We start from the raw sequence: 21,617 nt of genomic DNA, 5'->3' as shown, positions 1-21,617 counted from the left end.
CACAACAAAAGCTCTTTTGTGTTCCTGAGGTGGTGTGTGCACTTGGATTTGGATCGACGAATGACACCCGTGGGCTGCTGGAGCTCACAGCACTGTTTTATTGCTGCTAGTCATTATTCTTACGGTCAAAATTGGGACCTCAGCTGCTTTTGCCGTGCTTGAGGGGTTTAACGATAAAGGGCACCATTTTTTCTTTCAACATGGAAAACCCAGAATTCCTGAAGAGCATGCAGTACTGTTGCTCAGAAAGGGAAATAAAGAGATTTTCACCATCCAACCTGTCCAATAATCTGCATGCTAGCGGCTAGTACAGTAACTTTAATTTATGCATTTTATTTTTAATAAAGGTTTTAGCTCTCCTTTCATGCAGAAATGCCTTCGAACTACCCTGTCAAACCGTGGCAATTAACAGCAATCCCCAGTAATGGACATACAGGCCAGCAAACGTCCCGGCCCGCCTTGTGCAAGGTCAAGTGGTGCAACTTTCCCCGCTCCACCACCGCCCCGGGCCGGCCCTTTCCCCACCCAATCTACCGAGAAAACGCCGGCACCCGCCTCCTGTTCAGGTGACGGAGGCGGAACCCGACGGACAAACCCCCTCCCCCCGCCTTCCCCGCCGCCATTTTACGCCGCGGGCGGCGCTCGGCGGCCGGAGCGCCCCGGGGCTGGCCCGTGCTGCCCGGGGGCTCGGCCCGCGGGGCCCTGCGCCGGTGACGGAACCGGGCGGGGAACGGCGGGGCCGCACCGGCGCCCCTCACGTGACCGGCGCCGCGGCTTGGCTTTGGGGCACGGGCTCTTTCTTTTGCTCCCCGTTCCCAACCCAAACGCAGGCCTGTTTCCAATCCCGTTACAGAGGCGCTGGGCCTGACCCCGCCCCGCTCCCGTAACACCGCCACGACCGAGAGCACCGGACACCCCGGCGCGCGCGGCGCCGCCCCTTCCTGCGGCTGCGCAATGGGCGCGCAGGCCGCGGTTTGAATGGCGGGGGCGGCTCCGGCCCCGGAGCGTTGGTGCCGCCATGGGCAGCGCTGAGGGCGCAGGTAGGGCCGGGCCCCGGGGGGCTCCGACCGCGGCTCGCTGGGGCCGGGCCCCTCTCCTGGAGCAGCGACCGGCCTGGCACCCGCAGAGCCGGGAGAGACGAGCCGGAGAGTTTCCTTCTCCCTCATCACTCCCCCCGCGCTGCTCGCATCGCTGGCACAATTTTATTCAATCATTATTTATTAATTTATAAAGCTTACCCAGTTAGTTCATGCTTATTCGTTTATAAAGCTGTTGTTTTCTTGTGTTACGGCTTTTTAAGATCTTTGTATTAACCTCCCCCTTCCCCTCTTTGTTCCTTTACTGGCAACACTTTTAACTTAAGAAAGCTACAGATGGAACAGTAACTCGGGTGTTCCAAGACATCAGCCTGAAATGTAGGAGATGCTGCTTTAACCTTTGGTGCATCTGAAACTTAAGGTGATGTCTGGAACTGATGGAGAAGTAGAGAGATGGAAAAGTAACACTCCTCTGTACAGAAGACTGAAAACTGTACCAATTTGTTTCTGTTGTAGTAATTCTATATTTTTTCTTCCAAAGGTGGCTTATGCCTTCTCCAATAAATTAAAGTTTTTAATGCTTGTTAAAATATGTGTACTTCAAAACACTTTGATCTCAAGACTCAAAGTTTGAGGAAAATCACAATGTTAATGCACGTCTTGTGCTCAGCAGAGAACTTGGTGTGACCGCTTCTGTATTCTTCCAATCCTTAAATAATTAATTAAAGTAGAATTTACTTTTTATGAGGAGTAGTTACATTAGCAGTGATGACATTGCCTAAGACTATTAGAGAACCTGGGTTTGTCCGAGAAGCTCATGTTTTCCAAAAAAAGAACGTGTCATTTCTGATAATTGATAAATAGTATATCAAAGCTTGGCTTGTTAATGTCTTGAAGGTTTGGGGGTCCTGACTATAGACCAGATGCAAATTTTTTTTTCATTACATGGAAAAAAAAAATTAACCTGCCCAGCCTCTGGTACTTCAGTGTTTTTCACTTCCCAAGTCCAGTTGGGTTATGATTGCACTTAAACACTGTTTAATACTTTGGATGGATTGGTCAGCTTCCTGTTTGACCACCTCTGGTGGAGTCAAAGACACTTACAGATTATTTTCACTGTAAATAACCACATCTTTATTTCTGGGTCTTTCAGCTCTGACATTAATGATTTTCTTCTGAACAGATTGGGTTGATGTTGCCAATGATCTTTTAAGGACCTGTCACATAAACCAGCACATAAAGCATCTCTCAGAATGTGGTGCTGACCTGTTTGTTTGTCTTTATGAGTCAATCTTAGGAGAGACAGTACCAGGTAGGAATGATAATTGCTAAATATGTTTTTTATTTTTGTCTCTGTGTATTTTGTAGCTAAACTGAAACTTGTAGAACTTCTACAGATACGGGGATTTAAAGCATTTGCATCCTTCCGAAGACAAAAATATAAGGTTGTCATTCTTGAAGAAGATTTAAGTAATATTGGCCAATTTTATTTTTACTTTGGACTGCTAGGAATGGCAGCTATGAGGATAGCCACAACAAAGCTACTGTAAATTAGGCCTTGAAAGCTGTCTGTGGGCATAATACTTCTGAAGGGTGTGAACTGGCTCATTTTATCTTACAGCAGTGTTATCACTGAAGTGTGCTCTCATAAAATGCTTGATACTTGGAGTCTGCTAGGAGCTGAACTGTGATTTAACCCTGCTTTATCCCAACTCCACTGGACTTCAGTGACAGCCACTAAGCAAAGGCTATATATACAGTTATGCATTTGCTTTGTTTATAAACTATTATCTGTAGGAAGTGTCAGACTACTGATTGCAGAAGATTTTAAGAGCACTGAGGTAACTGGCACCTATTGAAGGTAGAAGTCTTGTTAAATATAAGTGCAGAACTAAAAATAATGTTCCCAATTAAGTATAATACACTGCAGTGCAGTTAGTGTCTGACAGGGAAAGAAGAACCCCTAATATAAACTGCAGTTCCAGTCTGATGATCTGAACTAGGTGTGTGTGCTGGGAGTGAAGGAGAAATGCTTTAGTAATTTCTGTTCATTACTTTAATCCTGATAAAACCCTCGCATCTTCCAAGGGGTGTTCTAAATTTGTGTTCAGTATTTATGAATGGTTTAGTAGGACCATATATGATACTTAGGGTTTTCATCAAGGACACAAGGCACTGAAAAAATGCTAGCTTGTAAGCCGAAGTTAAAGTAGTTTCATTGTTAAGAGATTTGCAACAAGCTATCAATTTAAATAGTCTAAAATCCATTATTTATTTTAAATAGATTTCATTGCTACTCCCAGAAGCCAAGAGGATGATGCTCATAATGTACAGGCAGTAATAGATTCCCTGGCATTGGATTATTTGCAGGTCAGCTTGTCTCACATCACAGGTAAGTACTTGGTTTAATGAGACAAACTCAGTTGAGTATCTGTGCGGTTTAATTTAAACACTTTAAGAACCAGGTGTTACACAGCTTGCTTTCATACTTGCTTGGAATCTCTTCTTATGGTAGTGGATGTCATCAGAACACTGACCCATTGCCTTGGACATCAGGTTATAAATTGAAACAGCAGCAGGAAATAGATGAATAAGAAATGTTAAATTTAACATCCAGCCATGCTTAATCTGCCTGCCAAAGTGTTACCTGAAATCTGCTACTGGCTCAGGCTTGGACACTGGGTTTTAAGACATGACCTTGGAGCTTCAAACTTGTTTTTAGATTTTTTAAAAGTTGGTAAGTAAAAAGCTGAACTGTGTTATCTGTACACAGATAATAGCTTTCCCTGAGTATTCCTATGTGTGGTGTCACACAGCATAATCTGCAAAGAATGAAAACTGCTTGATGAGAAGTATCTGACTTGGTGCCTGTACACCATGGCTGGTGTTTGCAATCCTGCTGCCATACCATAGACTGCTTCATGCTATAGTTTTATGTATAAGAAAAATATTAAATACCAATTGTCCCTGAAAACATCCCAGACTATTTATGTTGTGTGTCAGCAGTTACTGCATCAATAAACTTTCACTTATTAGAACTGAAAAGATGCAAATTTAGAACACTTGAAATATACTTTAAGGTTATCTATACAGTCATAAATAAGTGACCAGATGTCTTCTGAGCTGACACCTTTACAAGAATTTCCAAGCACTCTTCTACAGAAAATGCTTGCTTTTGAGAATTTTTCTTCTATGAAGTACTAATTATTAATATGTGTCATTACTTTCTCTCAAGGTGAGAACATTGTGAAAGGAGACAGGGAATCTATCAAAAACCTCCTCGAAATATTTGATGGTTTGTTAGAATATCTTAGAGAAGTCAGTGAAACATCTTCTCAGACTGGAGGTGAGATGTAAACCCAAAGTGTTTTCAATGTAGCAAAGATTTATTTGGGGTTTTTTGTTACTTGTAACCTTGACAATGGAGAGAAAAGAAAGACAAAACTGACTCCGGGGGAGGAAATTTCAGGGATAAAGCTGAATATTTACATTCCTTATTTTCATAAACAATAATTAAATATATAATTTTCCCCAAAACTTACATAACCTTTCTGCTTCATTCTTGTGGCAGAAACCTACTCTAGACAATTCATCCTTTGTTAGTTGCTTTTCAACCTAAAAGTAGATGATTTAGGATTAGGATTCAAGGAGGAAAATGTTGGATTTTATTGGAACAATGAGCAAATGTCCCTTTTAGTTACTAGGAGAGAAAAGGGACAGCAGCCTTTCCTGGGAGGAGGGTCTTGGGAGTAGGTCCATAGCAGGGTTATTTTAAGGAAAATGGGAGGAGAAGCTGCTGAGCCCTGCAGAAGTGTCTTACTGCAGGTATTCCTATCTCAGAGCTGATAAGAGCTGTCACCACTGGCTGTGAGTAAGGGGAGAGGGAGCATTTGGTGCCTGAGTTCCCTCCTGACCTGCTCCAGAGTGGACAGAAGAAAGAGGCCAGTAGGAATGATCAGTGCCTGTACTGCTGTTCCCTTCCCTCAGGCTGCCAGTTTTGTTACCCAGTGGGGTTAGTGGCTCACATTTTCTAGCTCTAAGTCCACAGTTTAATTCTTTTCAGGAAGAAGAAATGTTTATTAATAACTGGAACACGGGGATATATGGCAGTGGTATAATTTTTCAAAATTTACCGTAAAAGTTGCCTCGTCTCCTCTACTTCCCCCTGTCATAGGGAACATTGCATGTCATCATTTTATATAAAAAATTACAATGTTGATATTACATATAAATTTTTTTGATGATATTAGAAGTAGTACCTGTTAGTTTATAGGTAGAAGTAGTTTTCCTGAAAATAATTACTTCTTGGTTGTTATCAGCTGAGATAAATGTGCTGTCTAGTGATGAAATTCAAATTGCATCTCAAGAGCAGCTGGAAGGCACTGCTGATCAACTTACAGAAGGTACACTGCTCCCATCAGCTGAAAGGTGAGAACAATTCTGAGTATTTGCTTTCACACAGTGATTGACTGTGTATCTGTAGAGAACTTAGTAGGTTTTTTATGGTATAGACACCTACTGATTACATATGCCAAAAGGAATGTGACGTGACTCCTCTGGCTGGGCTAAAATTACATCTGGGACTTCTTTTGCCCTTGAAGGGTTGGTGATTTTGTTTCCCTTAAGTTTACTTTTTATGTGGAATGAAACAACTTGAAAATTTTGATCAGTTTTTAAGGCTGTAGTTTAAAAATTGGTTAGTTCAGCTGAGCTCAGTTTGTGATTGTGACTCTGCTCAGGTTTTAGGCTGAGCTCAGTTTGTGGTTGTGACTCATGCTCTGGTTTGCTCTGTGGCAGCAGGGCCGAGTCCTGCATGGCTCCTCGGCAGCTCCATCTCGTGGGCTGCGTGGGCAGAGGCTGAGAGAGGAAATATTTGATGGCTTTATGTTCCCCCTTAGGTCCCCGTCAGAATATTTTGTTCTAACTTGTGATACAGATGGCTCAGGATCTACCAGTGAATTAATTAAACTTGGAGATACTGCTTATTCATTTTCCAAGAGAGGGGAAGGTGAGTTTGGATGAGAAAAAAAATTAAAGCTCTTCTCTAGTAAGGCTTCTAGGCTTTTTTTTTTTGTTTGTTTGTTTCCTTTAAAAAAGTTACTTCTTTCAGATAACTACTGTTTTAAATCCTTGATAAAAAAAAAAAAAGCCCAGACAACCCACAATAAGCAAATATATCTTGCTGAAGTTAAAATTTCTGGAAGTAAATATTCCAGGTGTTATTTTTCATGACTCCTGCACTATCTTATTTGGATAAAGGTTTATTGTTTGGGCTCTAATTCAGTTCTACAAAGGCATTTTTTCTTGTTCAGTAGAACAGGAGAATTCTGAAGACTTCGTTTTATTTGTTGCAGTGTAACATGTATTATTTAAGACTATAAAAAAATTGGGTTCATTCTTAAAGACTTCTTAGGAGTGTGTGCCCCTTCAAAACTTCATGGATGGCTCTGAAAGGAGTAGTGTGCAGATGACTTAAATAGAGCTCATTCTTATTTCATATTTTTTATAAGAATATTCCAATTCTTCCTATTCTTATTGATGGTTCATCTCCTCAAGTAAAGACATAAAGAAATATTATGAATGATGAACATTTCATTGGCTGGAGTTACAAATAAGAATTTAACAGACCTGTTTTGAGCTTAGTATGGATTGCTGACACTGAGCAATGAGCAGACATTAAAATTGTCCATCAAAACAGTTCATAGCCAGATGCTTTATAGATCTTAATTTTTTTAAGCATCCACTTCTAGAATTTCAGATGCCTGTACTTTGTCTAGCAGAAAAGGACATGGGAGTAGAAGACTCTGCAAGCACAGAGGCTCTTGCAGCATTGCCCAGACAGTTCTCAGAAAGTGAAAGGGGGACTGCAAATGAAAGGGAAGAGGGTGAGTATTGATTCTTCTGACAGCTCATCCACCTGATTTTGATTTAGAGGCATAGGGAACTAGGGTAGTGTGGAGGAGAGCTTTAGTCGTGAATGGAAACACTTTAGTCATGTTTTAAAATAAGTTATTTTCAGAAAAGTGATATTTTAGTCTCTCAGAGTAGGCAAACTCATTATCTGGGGTATTTCTGCTTAGCTAGGATTTGGCTTCAGCTAGGCTGTTTTTAATTTGTATTGTGGTTTGTATTCTTTTCTTTTGTGGTTCAAAACAATAAAAAGTCCTTGTGGAAGATCTTCACATCCAAAATCATGTTCTCAAGGCTAAAAAACGTTACAGTACTGTCCTATGCAGTCCAACAAAGGTGGCAGCTCACATTAACTATCAAGACACTTCCCTTTATTATGTACACACAATGCACAAAATGTGTTCTGCTTTACCAGATAACACTTCGAGTTCTTTGTATTTGCCTCTTCAGGAGGGATGGAGTCTGTTGATGCTGCTGAACCTCACAAAGGGAGTTTGAGTGTCATTGCTACAAAGCTGGGAGAGCCTATCCAGCAGGCAATTCCTCTGCTGCCCCCGTTCCAGCCCTCGGATCCGGCATGGAGAGATTACCACAGCTCAGACAGACAGGCAGCAGCTCTGGCTTGCAGTCAAGCAGTGAACGTTCCTACTGTAAGGAAAAACCTATCCCTTGATTATTTCATTTTCTTTTAGTAACCAATACTGCTTTCATTTGAAAACCTCCTAGTTTACTTGCAGAATGGGAGTAGATGGTCCCTGAAGAACACTGTTGAATGTGTCAGAGTTTATTTCAGTTCCAGGAATTTTGGATTGTGGATTCATCCTTCACTAAGTGTTCAGAGAGGAATTTAGTTCAAGGGGTGTGTTTATTTTATACATATATACATATACATCTCCACAGTCAATGCCAGAGTTTACAGTATAGTAAACAAAATAATTACAGAGATTTTTATCTATCTATGGAATCAGCATTGATTTCCATTTGCAGACAGACTTAATGTATGACCTTCCTTTAATCACTCTTCAGTGAATTTATAGAACACATCTTGCTTTTTGTTTCAGATTGAAAAGTCACTTACCCAAAAATTTCATGGTGTTTCTGATGGTCTTCCTCTATCCAGAAAGATCCCTGGTGAGAGAAAATTTTGCATCCTCTAGGGTAACTCCTAAGTGTTACAATTTTGCATTCATTTTTACTGGCACCACAAGAAACACTGTTTTGAATCTACTAGTGCATTTTTTAAAATTCAGCCACAAGTTCATATTTCTATCTCTGCTTTATAGAGAAACAAAAATAGGTTACTTTTAATCTTTTTCCTCTACTGGAAAAAAGTAATCCATGTCCCCAATTCAACTCCTTTCTTAGTTAATCCTGTTAAGATGGGTCTATACTATAGAAACCTCTTCCAGCAGATAAATCCCATGGCTGAGCTTATTCTGAACAGAGAAACATGGACCAAACAAGCCAGTTTCAATTCTAAGAAAAAGCCATTAACTGCTATTGTAAAAAAGGTTTAGAAGCTATTTTTTTTCAGTACTCATTTTCTCTGTTGCCTTGGAAACACTACTTACCTTTTTTAGTTTCCATAGCATTCCCACGACACTGAACATTGAAGACTGGATAAATTACCAAAATGAATGTCACAACTGGGTAACCACAGTTGCTTTGTCATTCTAGTCTCTGAATAATTTGGATCCATAGGCCCTGGCTTGCATCTTTTTTTCCTTGTTGCCCACATTAGTAGGCACAGTGCCATTAACTCACACGTACCTGTCATCTGCTTCTGCAATAGGAGAAATGCTGGGAGATGGTGCCAAGGACAATGTGACAAAGGTACGTGTTATATCTTTATTTTTGGAATTTCAATCAGTATTTTTTGATTTCTGCTTAATTTGTCTGTTATCTTGTGGCCTTCTGGGCTTATTTCGAACCTGCTTTAGATTTTTTTTCACCAATATACAGTCAGTGATGTAGTGTTGTTAGACTATGATTATGTGCAGTCTGTGAGTCATGTCAGTTCTTAGTTCTTCCTGGAGTTGTTTGCTCCAAAATGTACAGAGGCAGCACCCACAGAGATCTATTTATCACAACCAACCAGTTACTGGTTATCTTGCTTTTTAATCAAAAATGTACAAAGCACAGGAATACAGTCATGTCCTTTTTCTGAAGTGTATCAACATTCTACATTAGTAAGAATTTTGGGGATTTGGCCAATAAGACTTAGATGTACTACTTTTTTAAAGATCCATAAACTGCTTGCTGTATTCTCTCCTTTTATTTTCTTGCATTGTGCTTTGCTTTTGAAAAACTGAATAATGCAAAACCCACAAACTAATCAGCAGTTACCAATCTGTGCCCATAGAAATGTGTCTGTAAAGGAGGTTTCTTCCTCTGGAGACACAATTTTGCCTTCTGCAACCACAAGAGGTACTCACAGACTTTGCTTGTTCCAATAGTTTAAACAGCTTTCACTTCTACATTGTCTCTGAAACTCATTTTCCATTGGTGCATTTCCCAGGATGTCCATGCCAAGCCCAAGCTACTCCAGTTTGAACAGAGAAGTTACCAGGCAGAACTAAACCAGTGGAGCTCAATGGCACAAGGACAGGAGTATTCTCTTTTGGCTTGCTGTGAACTGCAGCTGAGTCTGTACTAAGGGAAATTCAGTTTATTTCCACTACCTGGCATCAGTCCCAGGCTGATGAGGTGCAATGTGGAGATACTCATTACCTTAACCTAGCCCTGTTCTGGTTCCATGGTTTAGCTTTGAACTGATCTTCCATATTTTTGCTTGTCCATTTCTTTAAACATTAACTCTCTAAAGCACACTGTCTGCAGTCAGGAGCCTAGAAATAGAACTGATTTTATCTATCTATACTCACAGGGTTTGGGATGGTTCTGTTACAGCATCTCTACTCACGTGATCTATAAAACCTTCATTTACTCATTTTCCTAGGTGCCTCTGGTATGTGAGTCTTCTGTATCCACCTCTTCTTTTGAGGAAAAGCTCTCACTATATGCTGAACATGTAACACAAACCCCAAGACCTGAATCTCAGCAGTGGCCTCAAACAACAAGGCAAGTTCAGATTTTTGGTACTGAATCACACTGGCACTTTGATTTCCATGGCAAGCCAACCCCCTCCTCCCTTTTTAAATAAGATCTCTCTTTCCTTGGCTGTGTGACAGTGAAAGAATAATTCTAACAGAAAGATTTCCCGGTTTTCCTGACATATACTTACTTTGTTAAATATGGTTATAGGCATTTACACATTCTGCTTTACTTAATCCTATAAAAACATGCTTAGGCAGAAAGTGAACTGGAATTGTGTAAGATAATGCTCATCATCAAGTTTTTATGACAGAAATGAAATCTGTTTTCTGTTTTAGCAAATACAAAAATTCCACCACAGATTCAGCTGAAGATTCACTTTCCCACAGAACAACAAAGGAAAAGGTGCCTGAGCAGGAGTTTAATGAAGCATCAGAAAATCTGTCTCGCAGGCTAAATGAACTAGATTTAGTAAGTGCAGTCTCTTCTTTGTTGAGCTGAGCAATGCAGCTTTAATAATGACAGTGGAGAGAATTAAGAATATCAGTGCAATATGCATGAAAAGGAAATCTGCAACTAACACCTAGCTTTAGTTCATTCAAACTTTAGAACTGTCTATTGAACCTGACCCCACCAAAAAAAAATCTATCCTTTAGATGCTGAAGAGAGCTTTGGGTGAGCACACGAGAGAGGAGGAGCTGACAGATGAGGACAGCCTGTCCCACCACAGTGACAGTGTCATGGACTATGGCCGAAGGACAGCTCGGAGAGGTAACGATCCTTATGCCAGTACTGAGATGGAAACAAATATAAAAGAAACTGCTACACTGAATTACAGTTACTTACTAAGTTTTGTATTGCTAGTTAATTTCATTTTTTTTCTATTTCTATTGCTAGTTCATTTCATTGATCCAAACCTGAGCTACAGTAACAGCATTGCAACTGAGTTTCTGTTTAACACTTAAAAAACCATGGTAAAACTTTGCAAAAAAATACAAGTGAAACACAGCTGCAGTAAAAAATGTATGGAAAATGGCAGGGCGGGGGGACAGAATGCAAGCTCACAGGACGTGGTTCTGAAATGAGGGCCTACTCACAATACACTTCACTGGGGTTTTTTTGTCTCAAATTTGATACTCAGTGAATGATCTTTCCCTACAGGCACATCACGTCCAAGGTACCGGGGCAGGCCAAGATCCCTCTCTCCAGCCTCACCCTTATCTCAGCACCAGGAACATAAACTAAGTGGCAGTGGAATAGGCCAGATAAAGACAATACAAAGCCACCTGCAGGAAGAAAGGAATGAAAGAACAAGAAAAGCAAAGGTAATTTTTAGATTGGACCTTGTGACAATTCTTACCAACAGTTATACTAAAAGCACCAAACCAGAATCTTTAGTGTAATGGGGGCATCTGGTCTCCTCTAGTAATAATATGCTGTTTATCTGTAGCCTGCTGAGGAAGAGACTTAAAGACCAAATTTTGCAAAAAAGAGTTTAAAGTGGAAGAAGCTACTTTGGCCCATGCAGCAACCAAGTTAACAAGGTGGCTGTATGGACTGGTTATTTCCTCTGACAAGTGCTTTTATTTTTATTTTCTAGCTGGTTGCTAAAGCTTATGAAAATGAGCTAAGAACTTTTGAAGCGAGGGAGAAGTGTAGAATTTTCAAGCTCAGAGAAGCTGCCAAGGAAATGGTAGGTGATGCACTATTGGGATTGCTGGTTGTGTTTTGTTTGGTTGATTTTTTCTTTTTAAATTTGTCTAGAAGGTCTGTCCAGACACTTTTGGGAACAAAACCTCCTTGACTTCCACTGTCATAGTTACAACACTGTACAACTGAAGTAGTAACTTTCTAATGTAAAGTGCTGCAGAAGAGCTGAGGTTATGCAATGATGAGATTTAACCTTTGTTTGAACCCTGACCTGCATTTTGTAAATGCTGGCCTTCTGGAGAATCCAATGCAATATGTCCAAGTTCTCATTCTAAAGTCTGAAAGGCATTTAAGTTCTGATGGCCAAACTGTGTTCTGTCAGTGTTTCCCTTCTCATACCTGTTCTCCATCTGTTTTACATCTGCTCCTAAGGAAGAAGAGTACAAAGAAAATGTCTTTCAAAAACCTCCAAAAGTGTCTCAGCGAGCGAAAGTTTATTCTAGAAAAACCACACCTCAGTATCCCAAATACAGCCAGTGGATTCCAAAACGAGGGATCATGAAGCCAAAGCAAGCAGCTCCAAGTAAGAACTGCAAAACTATACTTGGTGGAAAACTGGCATCTTTTGAAAGCATGTGTTGAACTCCAAGAATAAAGGCTCCAGTCCAACATATACCAGTCAGCTGTAGCATTTTCCCTTCTTCTGACCTCTGTATGTCTGGATTTTTGTTAGGGAAGATAATGCTTTAAGTAAATGTAAACCATCAGTGCACAATCAAATTGTGACCCATTTGCTGCTTCCTTAAAATCCCTTGGATTATTTTCAGGGCTTTTTTCCATTGCTGCTAGGCCTGTGCTTATTCCACTACAGTCTGAGCTCTCCTGTTATTTTTCTGAGCATGTATCAGATTTTAAATTGGGCCTGTGGCTAGAGCTGAGCCATGTACAGGTCACTGAGCAGGATCTGTCAGGCTCCTGCCACTGTGGTGTTAATGCTGCCACTGGTACTGCTGAGCAAGTGATGCTTCAAGAAAGCCAAGCTGCAAATCCTAGCTCCAGTTTTGGTAACCAGCACTGTGCATGCCTATCTGTGCTATCCTATCACCAGATAATCTCCTACATATCTGGATGTTGCTCAGCTACACTGCCTTATTTTTTTCCAGTTTTTGAAGGCCATATACTTGGTAAATATCCTTTTGTTTCATCTCCACATCATCTTTTCCTGCCAGAAAGATCAAAGATGTAATGGGAATGAGCTGGTTGCAAACCAGTTTATTTTGCACCTGTTTACTTGACCTGGATCTGTCATTGCCATGGCTGTGCTGGCTTTATTTTAAGCTGTTGCAACCAGAGAGAGAGAGAAAGCAATCACTGATTAGTGATGGCCATAACCATGTGAAGAAAGAAGGGGATTGCTGCCTTAGCTGGATGTGGTGGGGGTAGGGAAATGACATCTGAGCTATAAAATCAGTTCTTCAGAGAAAACAACAAAAGACTGGAACTGCTTTCTCTGCTGTTGTACTGGCAGGATGGTACGTCCTGCTGGGCTTAGCTTGACATGGTAACAGCAGCATGGTGATTTTATACAGTGTTCAATGTAAAATATTTCTTGACTTATGCTGACACTGTCTGGATGAATTTACAACTAGCAGGAATTTATTGCTTACCTCTATCTTACAGTGACAATAAGAGACAATGACCTCCTCTTGCAGCTCCTGGAGGAGTTTCCCCACCTGCACATTTCCCCCCGTACTCTGAATAAAATGTGGCAGCAGCAGCTTGCACAAACTGCACACCTCAAGGCACCCTCTGCCAGACCTAGACCAAACCTCCAGAATGAAGTGAGTATTTCCATTCTTACCTGCTGAATGTCAGCAGAGATACCCTGACAGGGCACCTGCATACCCACAGCACAGAGTGGAAGGATGTTCTGGGAGCTTGGTTAAATAGGGATGCACAGATTTAAATACATAAGTTCAATTTTTCATCAGCCACTCGAGTATTATGGTCCTTTGAGACTGGTTTCTTGAGTACTGCCTAGGGTTGCTATTGCTTTTTTAAAAGTGTTTTGTAGTTTGCTTGTTCTGAACAGTCTTTTAGTTTAAAAGTGAGTTACAAGATGCAAAAGTTGGTTAACTTATACAAGGCAACTCACAACCCAAACCCCAAAAAATAGCAGAGAGGCAATACTTAAATCTGCTACATAGGACAGCTTGTCCTGCAGCATGATACAAGTAATTAGCTTTTTTTAAACCTCCAGGTTGAACAAGCCTTGAAGAAGTATGAGCTGCTTGCTGCAATTATTAAGAAAGATCAAGATCACAGCAAGAGACTGGTATGTTCTTTGAAGACTATTTGTTACATAATGCAGAGATTTCATATGGAGCTATCTAAAATGCACATCATGAAAGTTGCTTTTAATCTTATGACAACTTCACATTTTTTGAGTAGCTGTGATCTCAAAATACCACATAATCTGTTTGTTGTGTGGCTACTGGGGTCATGGGGGTGGAATATTATTATTATTACACTGCACTGTTGCTCTAAAAGGTAAAACAAATTCTAAAAAAGTGCAGGGAGAAACCTGAGGTTGTGTTGCAGCTCCTGTGACAGTGACACGACTTTGCTACCTCAGTGGTGATTAACGCTTTAAACCTTAACTGCAAAGCTGGGCTGTGGAGAAGGTCCTTAGTAAAGGACCCTAATTAGCAGTGATTAACAAAGCTTTACCTGCAGGGGTATCTCTTGGCAGTTTGGTGGTCTGACAGCTGCTGCTCTCCCTTTAGCAAGAAATCAAGCAGCGCATCCAGCGGCAGAAGTGGGCTCAGAACAAAGTGACGGAGAAGCGGCAGCAGATGGCCCGGGCCAGGAAATACTACGAGGATTACAGGGTCCAGCTCCGGGCCAAGCTGCTGCGGGCGAGGACGCGCGAGGAGAGGGTGAGCACGAGGGGCCTCGCCCTGCTGGGGTGGAATTCTTCCCAGGGCTCAGGTCGGGAAGTTCAGTGCTGCACGTGCAGTGACCAGAGCACAGCCAGGATGAAGCGGCTGATAAGTCAGGGCCACAGATGAAATGGTTCCTTCTCTGGAAACGTGGATCCAGTGAAGGGCAAACCACTGTGAAACAAGAAAGGATGATTTATGGGGCTAAGAGGAGAGAAAGGGTGAAGTATCAGTGTGGAAAAACAGGGCTGGTAACATGAGAAATTGGGGAAATGAGTTTTCAGAAACAGTAGGATTAAGAAGTTGTTCCTACAGTCACCATCCAAAGAAAACAATCTAAATCTTCAGTTAAGGGAACTGATCAAACAGACAGCCTTGTTATTCAGTTGTGTTTGTTAAACAAAGTGGACTTAGTGACAGATATGATCTAATTAGGGCTGGACATCAGAATGAGGGAAAGCAAGGAGAGTTATTACACTCTGCAAGAGCAAATACAGAGTTGTCACCTTTCAAAATAAAAGGTTAGAAGTTTACTGCATAATCCACTGGTAGGGATTTGAGAACTGTTTGCCTCAAGCTGTGAGCTACAGCTGGTAAGTGTTCTTGTGGAGGAATGGAAAGCCTGAGTCCAAGCTGGATTTCCTGCTGCTGGAAACCTGGATGAAGGTCCTGAAGTCAGACTGCAGAATACAGGGTGGATTGTAAATCACAGTGCATGTTCAAAGGCCCTGGCTTGCACAGTTGGGTCATCTGACTAAACTGACATGAAAAATTATTTTATCTATCAAAATTTCAGCTAAATGAGTAATACAAATCCAGTTCAGCTGTATCTGCACCACCATTTCTTGGTACATAATTGTGCTTTTTCATGAGCTATGGCCTATCCTCATGTAAACACCATTCCATCAGGAGCTGAAGCAGCTGAGAAATGTAAATGTATACTACAGGTTCCAGGGAAAGTTTCAGGTTTGCTTTTTTTAATTGCTGGCAGATATTTAAAAACTTATTTGAAGAAGGCTTAGAAATTCAGAAGCAAAGACTGAGGGACCTGAGAGTTTATGCTCAGGAGAAGCGTGATGAGCAACGGAGAGAGCACCAGATTGCACTGGAGTCTCTGGAGAACTACTACAAAGATCAGGTAAGGCTTCATCTCAATCAGGCAGATCATATTTTTCCACTTAGAAGTCTTTCTTTAATTAGTTCAACTCACACACGTGTTATGTTTAGTTTTCCATGCTAGCAGAAGCTATATCTCAAGAATTCCAAGAAATCCAAACCAGAGAGAAAGCACAAGCACAAGTAAGTACTCTTAATTTTTTCCAGTTGCCTTTTCTTTTTACATGCTGTGGCTAATGTCAGTATTTTCTTTAGATGCTACAAAAATCAAAAAGTGAAGTGAGATCAAAGATGGAAAAGGAAATACAGCAACTGCAAGCAGCAATCATGCACAATGATGATGACACATTTTTTCAAGAACTAGAAGCAGACAGACTGAGATCCAGACTTCAGATTGCTTCCTTCCAGTACAGCCAAAGCCACTTCTTCTAAGACTTGGGTAAATGTCACTGCAGTCCTCCCTGGCTAAGATGATCAGAGTCTTTGAGAGCTGCTATAATGGGAAGATGGTGTGAGGCTGTTTTTTTTTTTTTTCTCCAGAATATCTGTTTTGTCATTTTGACCTGTCAGGAGTGTAGCTGCTGGGATCTGTGATCTCCACAGTGCTTTTATGATCACCAATAAAGTTTCTGAAGTACTTTTTCCCTTCTTAGCAAGGTTAGGGTAGTGTTGGGCTCTACCCAGAGGAAGCTGGGATGAAGTCAGAGTGCTTTAGTGAAGTTTTCCTGGTGGAACAGTTGGATGCTGAGGCTCCTCTGCATCTGTGCTGGGGCTGTTGCTGCTAAGCCAATCTAACACCATTAGCCAGAAATCATGGATTGGAATGCTCACAAAGCACAAGAAGATCTTTAAAAGAACATCAGAGGTTCAGGTTTCCTGTGAAAGGCCAAGTTAGAGAATGCCTGCAATAAACCTGACATCAGTAACTGGGAATTTAAATATTTAAATACATTAAGCAAGGGAAGACTATTCTTCCACTCCTGCTTCAGTTGTTGCTGGCTTGATAAAATACAAGGGCATATAAAATACTTTCTATGCTACAAATGCACTGGGAAAAGTAATCTGAAATATAAAACAATGCAGATTCTTCTAAAGCTGTACATGATTAGCTTCTGCAAGAGGTGAACCCTGGGAAGGAGCTGTAGACAGCATTCCTAATCCTCCACAGGGCCACACTCACAGGTGCAGCCTGATTACTCCATCTTCAGAACCAGAATTAAAGAATGATTAAATATTTCACCAGTCAGCTTTTACCTTACTTCAGGTTGTAAGGTCTGCTTCCAGGCAGAGCAGGAGCTGACAGCAGGCACTGCACCTATTGTAGCATCTTCCAGTGCTATAAAAAGTGCAGTGCCCAGCAGGAAAACCAGCCAAACACTGTGGAGGTGCCAACACAGAGGGATGAGGACTTGAAGCAAGAACAGTTACATAAAACCAAGCTGATACTAATGCATCCCATTGCTCATACAGACTGTCTGATAAAAGTGCAACTCTTAATTAGTTTATCTTGGTAGTAGAATAGTTCTTGCTTAAAATTGCTGTGAGAGAAGTGATACAGGACTGCTGGATTTAACTGCACTTTACATACAATATTTAATGGTTGCCATGAGGGGGTGTGTCTGATGGAACTGACAACACAGAGAATTCACACTCATTCACTGAAAAAAGAGCTAAACAGGAAAAAAAGCACCCAACATCTGAAGGAGCTTCTTTTACAAATTAAATGAGCCACCTGCTACAGCATGAGACACCTCACTGCAAAAATACACACCTGAAAAACACACCAAACCTCTCCACAAAACCAGAAACACAAAACCCTGACCTATCCAAACCTTTTCAGGGAGTTGCTGTAAGCCTGGATAACTTTAAGCCTTTAAGGGACAATATCACCTAAGTTGATGAATTCTAGCAAGTCTTTGCCAAATTTGCCTTTATTTCCCTCTAGGAAGATGGTGTAGCGTTGCTGAGTTTTGAGGAGATGTCTGTTCACCAGTGCTGAGGTAAAGTCCTTGCCAAGCCATGCCAGTACCTGAGAGCCAGAACTAAGACCTGCTGTGTCTGACTAGAGCATTCAGCACACTCCTCGCTGTAGGTAACAGCATGTAGGAAGTCACCAAGTTTCAAGTATTTTCTCCTGAAATAAAGTCGAGTTACTTAAAAAGGACATTGTTACATTTTACAGATTTAATTAAGAAAAACTCAAAACTTTTAAAACCATTGATGCTGTGACAGTGCAAACAGCATACAATTTATTGCTCAACTTCTGCATGGGTACATACATTAAGTACTTAAAAACCATTTTATACAGATTTTTTTTGTTAAAGCTCATGTAACAGCTGGGTGAAAATACAATGATACCAATGCTAAAACACTCTGTAATAAATACAATGGAAATGATAAACTAAGAACTGTCAGTTTGTGGAGAAGTAATTACACTTGTATAAACTAATTACAACTACAGACAAAGCTCTGAGGATGTGTAGAGCCAGGAGCCTACTACATAGTGTAAAGTACAACAAATGGCACCTGTTAACTGTGTGGTGCTGTTTAAAAAGATGCTACATCGAGCTGGAGGATGGTGCTGTGACAGAGGAGCAAAGCTTGAACTTCCATCAATGCAGCCTTTTAAACGCACCAGGAGTTCAGTACACATGTAGTGTTGTGGATCAGGAATTTCAAAATAGCTTGTGTGCTCTGGACTTCAGTACAACACAAAAATTTGGTACAAATAAATCAGTTTAGGGAAACTGAACCTATGTGCAAAAAAAAAAAAGAGTTAGAATACATACTGTACAAAGCACCGTTACAAAACTCTTTACACCGAGAAATTAAATCCTCTGAAACTCAACTGTGAACTGTATATTTGAAATCTACAAAAGTCACTGTTCATAATTAAACATTCATAATGAAAAGCAACAGCATAAAACCATGATGTGACATCTCTCTAAAACAACTAAAGACTGGATAAAGTAAAACCCAGTAAGAGGGACACATTGAAATAAATATTCACATTAATCATGGGGTGAAAGTCCAAGGTTAAAATGCAATATTAGGCTTAGCACCTTTTTGAGGGGAAAGTAGCTGACATGTTCTTGAAACAAAAGTTTTGGAAAGGAACCAACCCTTTACCGCTTTCAGATAAAAATCTGATTAGGTGATGAGGTGCTTTAGTTAAAGCTCAGTCTTTATGAAGGTAGAAAGGCACTCAAAATACTTGGTATATTCATCCTCATCTGTCAGCTATGGAAAGTTCAATGCAGACTTGTCTAGTTTTGCCTGTAATATATTAAATTTACAATATTTGTAGCAGTTAAAAAAATTCTCAATGCCATACCAAAATGCTTAGTAGAAAAACAGATGTACTGCTAAGGCTGCTGTGAAAATGAATGTAATTATCAGCTGATCTCAGGTCTCTATTCTGCAGAGCTCATCTCCCTCCACAAAGGTGCTTTGGTGACAGCAAGGTGACCATAACTATGCATTCAACAAATCCGCCAACCAGATTTTATATTTGCCATGTTCCGTGCCCAGGGAGGCTGTGGCCACAGGCTGGGCAAGCACAGGGGGATAAATAAAAATAAACAAACCCTTAAAAAATCACTTCTGTCAGTGCTGTGACACTGAAGCCTCTCCTGTGAACAGTCCCAAGAACCTGTCTGTAAAAGCCCTTCAATGGTTACTGACACACTCAGACCTGGCAGGGGCTGAGCACAGGCTTTGGGCAGGGCTGGAGCCACAGGCAGGACTTGGAGTGACAAACTCTGGGCAAGAACCTGCTGTGCTCCCCCAGACCTGCACAGGCACAGGGGCAGCTTCCCTGCTACCACAGGTACCTGAAAGCCCCGAATGGGGAGCCCAGCACGGATGCAGAAGGAGAAGCCCTTCAACAGGAGTGCAAGAGTCCACTGAAATGAAAAGGCTCTGCTGCATTTCAAACCTGGCTGTCACAGCAAGTCTCTTGGCTTTCTGTTTACATCCCTAAGTAGCCTCATCCTGCAGCCAGCTCAGAAAGGGAAGCAAGTCCCTTGGAACAAACCTGCCAGCAACAGCTGTACAAAAGAAATAATCAAACCAACATGTGGCTTTGGCTCACCAGATTCTCACCACAATTCTGTAAAAGCAGTCCCTTGCCCACTATTCTAACACACAACATCCAGTAGTAGTTCACTCACTGTGGCAGTCAGACTTGGCAGAGCAAAACTTAGTTTAAGCTCCACAGAACAGACAGCAGATGAGCTGGTTCACTGTGACTTACACTGCAAACATGAACAGCTGGTTACATCCCATCCCTTTAGCATTTTCAATACCTTTGACTTTCTTCTCATTGGCAGTGAAAAAATAGTGCAGATTTGATGATTAATTGTAGCCTAAGTTACAAAAACACAACAATGATTGGAAAAAAACTGCTACTTATTCCAAATATTCTCATGGCTGAGAGGAGAATGGCACTGTCTGAAGCAGCCTGATTTATCCACAAGCCACGAGGAGATCAGACAGATCTCAACTGAGAATTTCCAAACTAACATCAAAGTTCAGTTCCCTCTACTGGTAGTGCATTTTACTCCCCTTTGAAGAGATCAACCCATGCTATAAATCATATATATACTTACTTCCATCCCTACAATCAATAAATTATGTGCTCTTACAACCTCATTTCCAAAGCACATTACACATATTTCAGTCAATACACCATTTTTCCTTAGCTGTAACTTAAACCCACGTGTCATAAGCAGCTGGACAGAGATTACAACATGTTTTACCTGATAAATCTTTAGCATCAACAAATATAGAATATGATTTGGCTGCATTCAAAAAAACTTTGGTTGACTGGACAGGATGGATTCTGGAACAAACTGCTGACAGGCTTCTGCTGGCAAAGCCCATCAGTGCTTCAACAGCTGAAAAATGCAGTGTTTCAATTTAAGGTCAAAAGCCACAAAAAGTACTCTTGACAGAATTGTTAGAAAAATGATGTTTAAAAAAAAAATCAAAACATCTACTGTTCATTAAGAAAAGGTTATTCCACGTGTAAACACAAGGACTGTACCAAATAGTCTGTGTCACTCACTAGAAATTCTGCTGGAGGAATCTGACAAGTGATATAAATAGGACCCCAAAATGTCATATTCGGAATTCCTGCTTGAAAAATATTTTAAAAAGCCCCTGTGGTAACATTTACCTGGAATTTACATTGCAGAATATAATGGTTTACTATAAGAAAATGCAGTTAACATGTACGTGGCTTTCATTAAAAAGATTAATGAGTCTTTCAGCCAACTTTATGCAAAGTTAGAATAATCCAAAATATTTTTTTTCCAAAAATAGCAGGTATAGATGCTGTTCAGTATCATACATTTAAAACAGGCTGAAACGTGACTTGTACCGACTGCTGAAGTTGTGTCTTGGTATCTGAGAATAGAAATCAGGTAGGCAAATATAATAGATTACCTCTTACAAAAATAGTAGTAGTCTTTAAGTATAGAATACTGCTTAACTGTTGAAATGTAGGAAAAGTCAGCATTCTGTATGTTCAAGATATTAGTTTTTAATAGCAGCTGAATGATCCTATGGCAGGAACCACAGAACCTATTTTCTTGAAATAAAAAATTTTAAAAAATTAAAAAAAAAAATCCAAAAGTTGTCCTTTCCCTCCCAATGTCCTAGTGTAGAAAAGGGAAAGTTTCCTGTATTTCAAGCATTTCTTGAGTCTTGGCTGAGGGAAGGAAGGGCTTTCTGGCTGACAGGAGTATAAATAGAGTCTGGGAGAGGCTGGGAGGGTCATTCCACAGCAAAGCCACAGGTCTCCTCGATGGCCGTGAGCAGCTTCTCGTAGAGCTTCTCGTAGCTCTCGTAGGCGGGAATGTCGATCCTGTTGAAGCTGGGGGGAAGCAGAGAGGTTTCAGCTCTGCAG

At 40.8% G+C, this 21,617-nt stretch overlaps 2 protein-coding genes across 8 annotated transcripts in view; one reads left to right on the top strand and one right to left on the bottom strand.

Annotated features, from left to right (window-relative positions):
- The first annotated feature begins 588 nt into the window (after nt 1–588).
- On the top strand, nt 589–18,114 carry CEP95 (centrosomal protein 95). Of its 6 annotated transcripts, XM_072936958.1 has the most exons (23): nt 589–1,040; nt 2,221–2,349; nt 3,322–3,429; nt 4,273–4,383; nt 5,357–5,465; nt 5,936–6,045; nt 6,788–6,922; nt 7,398–7,597; nt 8,009–8,078; nt 8,692–8,780; nt 9,904–10,025; nt 10,337–10,469; nt 10,655–10,769; nt 11,160–11,323; nt 11,599–11,691; nt 12,081–12,231; nt 13,329–13,489; nt 13,909–13,983; nt 14,435–14,587; nt 15,582–15,728; nt 15,818–15,889; nt 15,962–16,145; nt 17,652–18,114. In XM_072936958.1, exons 1-22 carry the CDS (start codon nt 1,019–1,021, stop codon nt 16,136–16,138), a joined length of 2,646 nt encoding a protein of 881 aa, XP_072793059.1. In that variant the 5' UTR covers nt 589–1,018; the 3' UTR covers nt 16,139–16,145; nt 17,652–18,114. The 6 variants fall into 6 exon arrangements, with proteins under 6 accessions (XP_072793059.1, XP_072793062.1, XP_072793060.1 ...); XM_072936961.1 differs by lacking the exon at nt 17,652–18,114 and having other exon boundaries at nt 590–1,040; nt 6,818–6,922; nt 15,962–16,344; XM_072936959.1 differs by lacking the exon at nt 17,652–18,114 and having other exon boundaries at nt 590–1,040; nt 6,815–6,922; nt 15,962–16,344.
- SMURF2 (SMAD specific E3 ubiquitin protein ligase 2) overlaps nt 17,913–21,617 on the bottom strand; it is a 59,536-nt gene continuing 55,831 nt past the window's right edge. For both annotated transcript variants that reach the window (XM_002194506.7, XM_041719853.2), the window contains one exon: nt 17,913–21,584. In XM_002194506.7, the coding sequence (XP_002194542.2) occupies nt 21,485–21,584 (100 nt within the window). In that variant the 3' untranslated portion in view covers nt 17,913–21,484. The remainder of the gene's footprint in view (nt 21,585–21,617) is intronic.

Source organism: Taeniopygia guttata, chromosome 18 (assembly GCF_048771995.1).
Source record: "Taeniopygia guttata chromosome 18, bTaeGut7.mat, whole genome shotgun sequence".
NCBI lineage: Eukaryota > Metazoa > Chordata > Aves > Passeriformes > Estrildidae > Taeniopygia > Taeniopygia guttata.
Note: the sequence above shows the minus strand (reverse complement) of the source record. Positions and strands in the feature narration are given on the sequence as shown.

What these genes read in the sequence shown, in the direction of transcription:
- CEP95 (XM_072936958.1), top strand. Translation starts at nt 1,019, where the DNA reads ATGGGCAGCGCTGAGGGCGCAG. An exon ending in CAGCTTGTCTCACATCACAG is followed by an intron (nt 3,430 to 4,272) that starts GTAAGTACTTGG and finishes CTTTCTCTCAAG; the next exon opens with GTGAGAACATTGTGAAAGGA. An exon ending in CCGAAGGACAGCTCGGAGAG is followed by an intron (nt 10,770 to 11,159) that starts GTAACGATCCTT and finishes CTTTCCCTACAG; the next exon opens with GCACATCACGTCCAAGGTAC.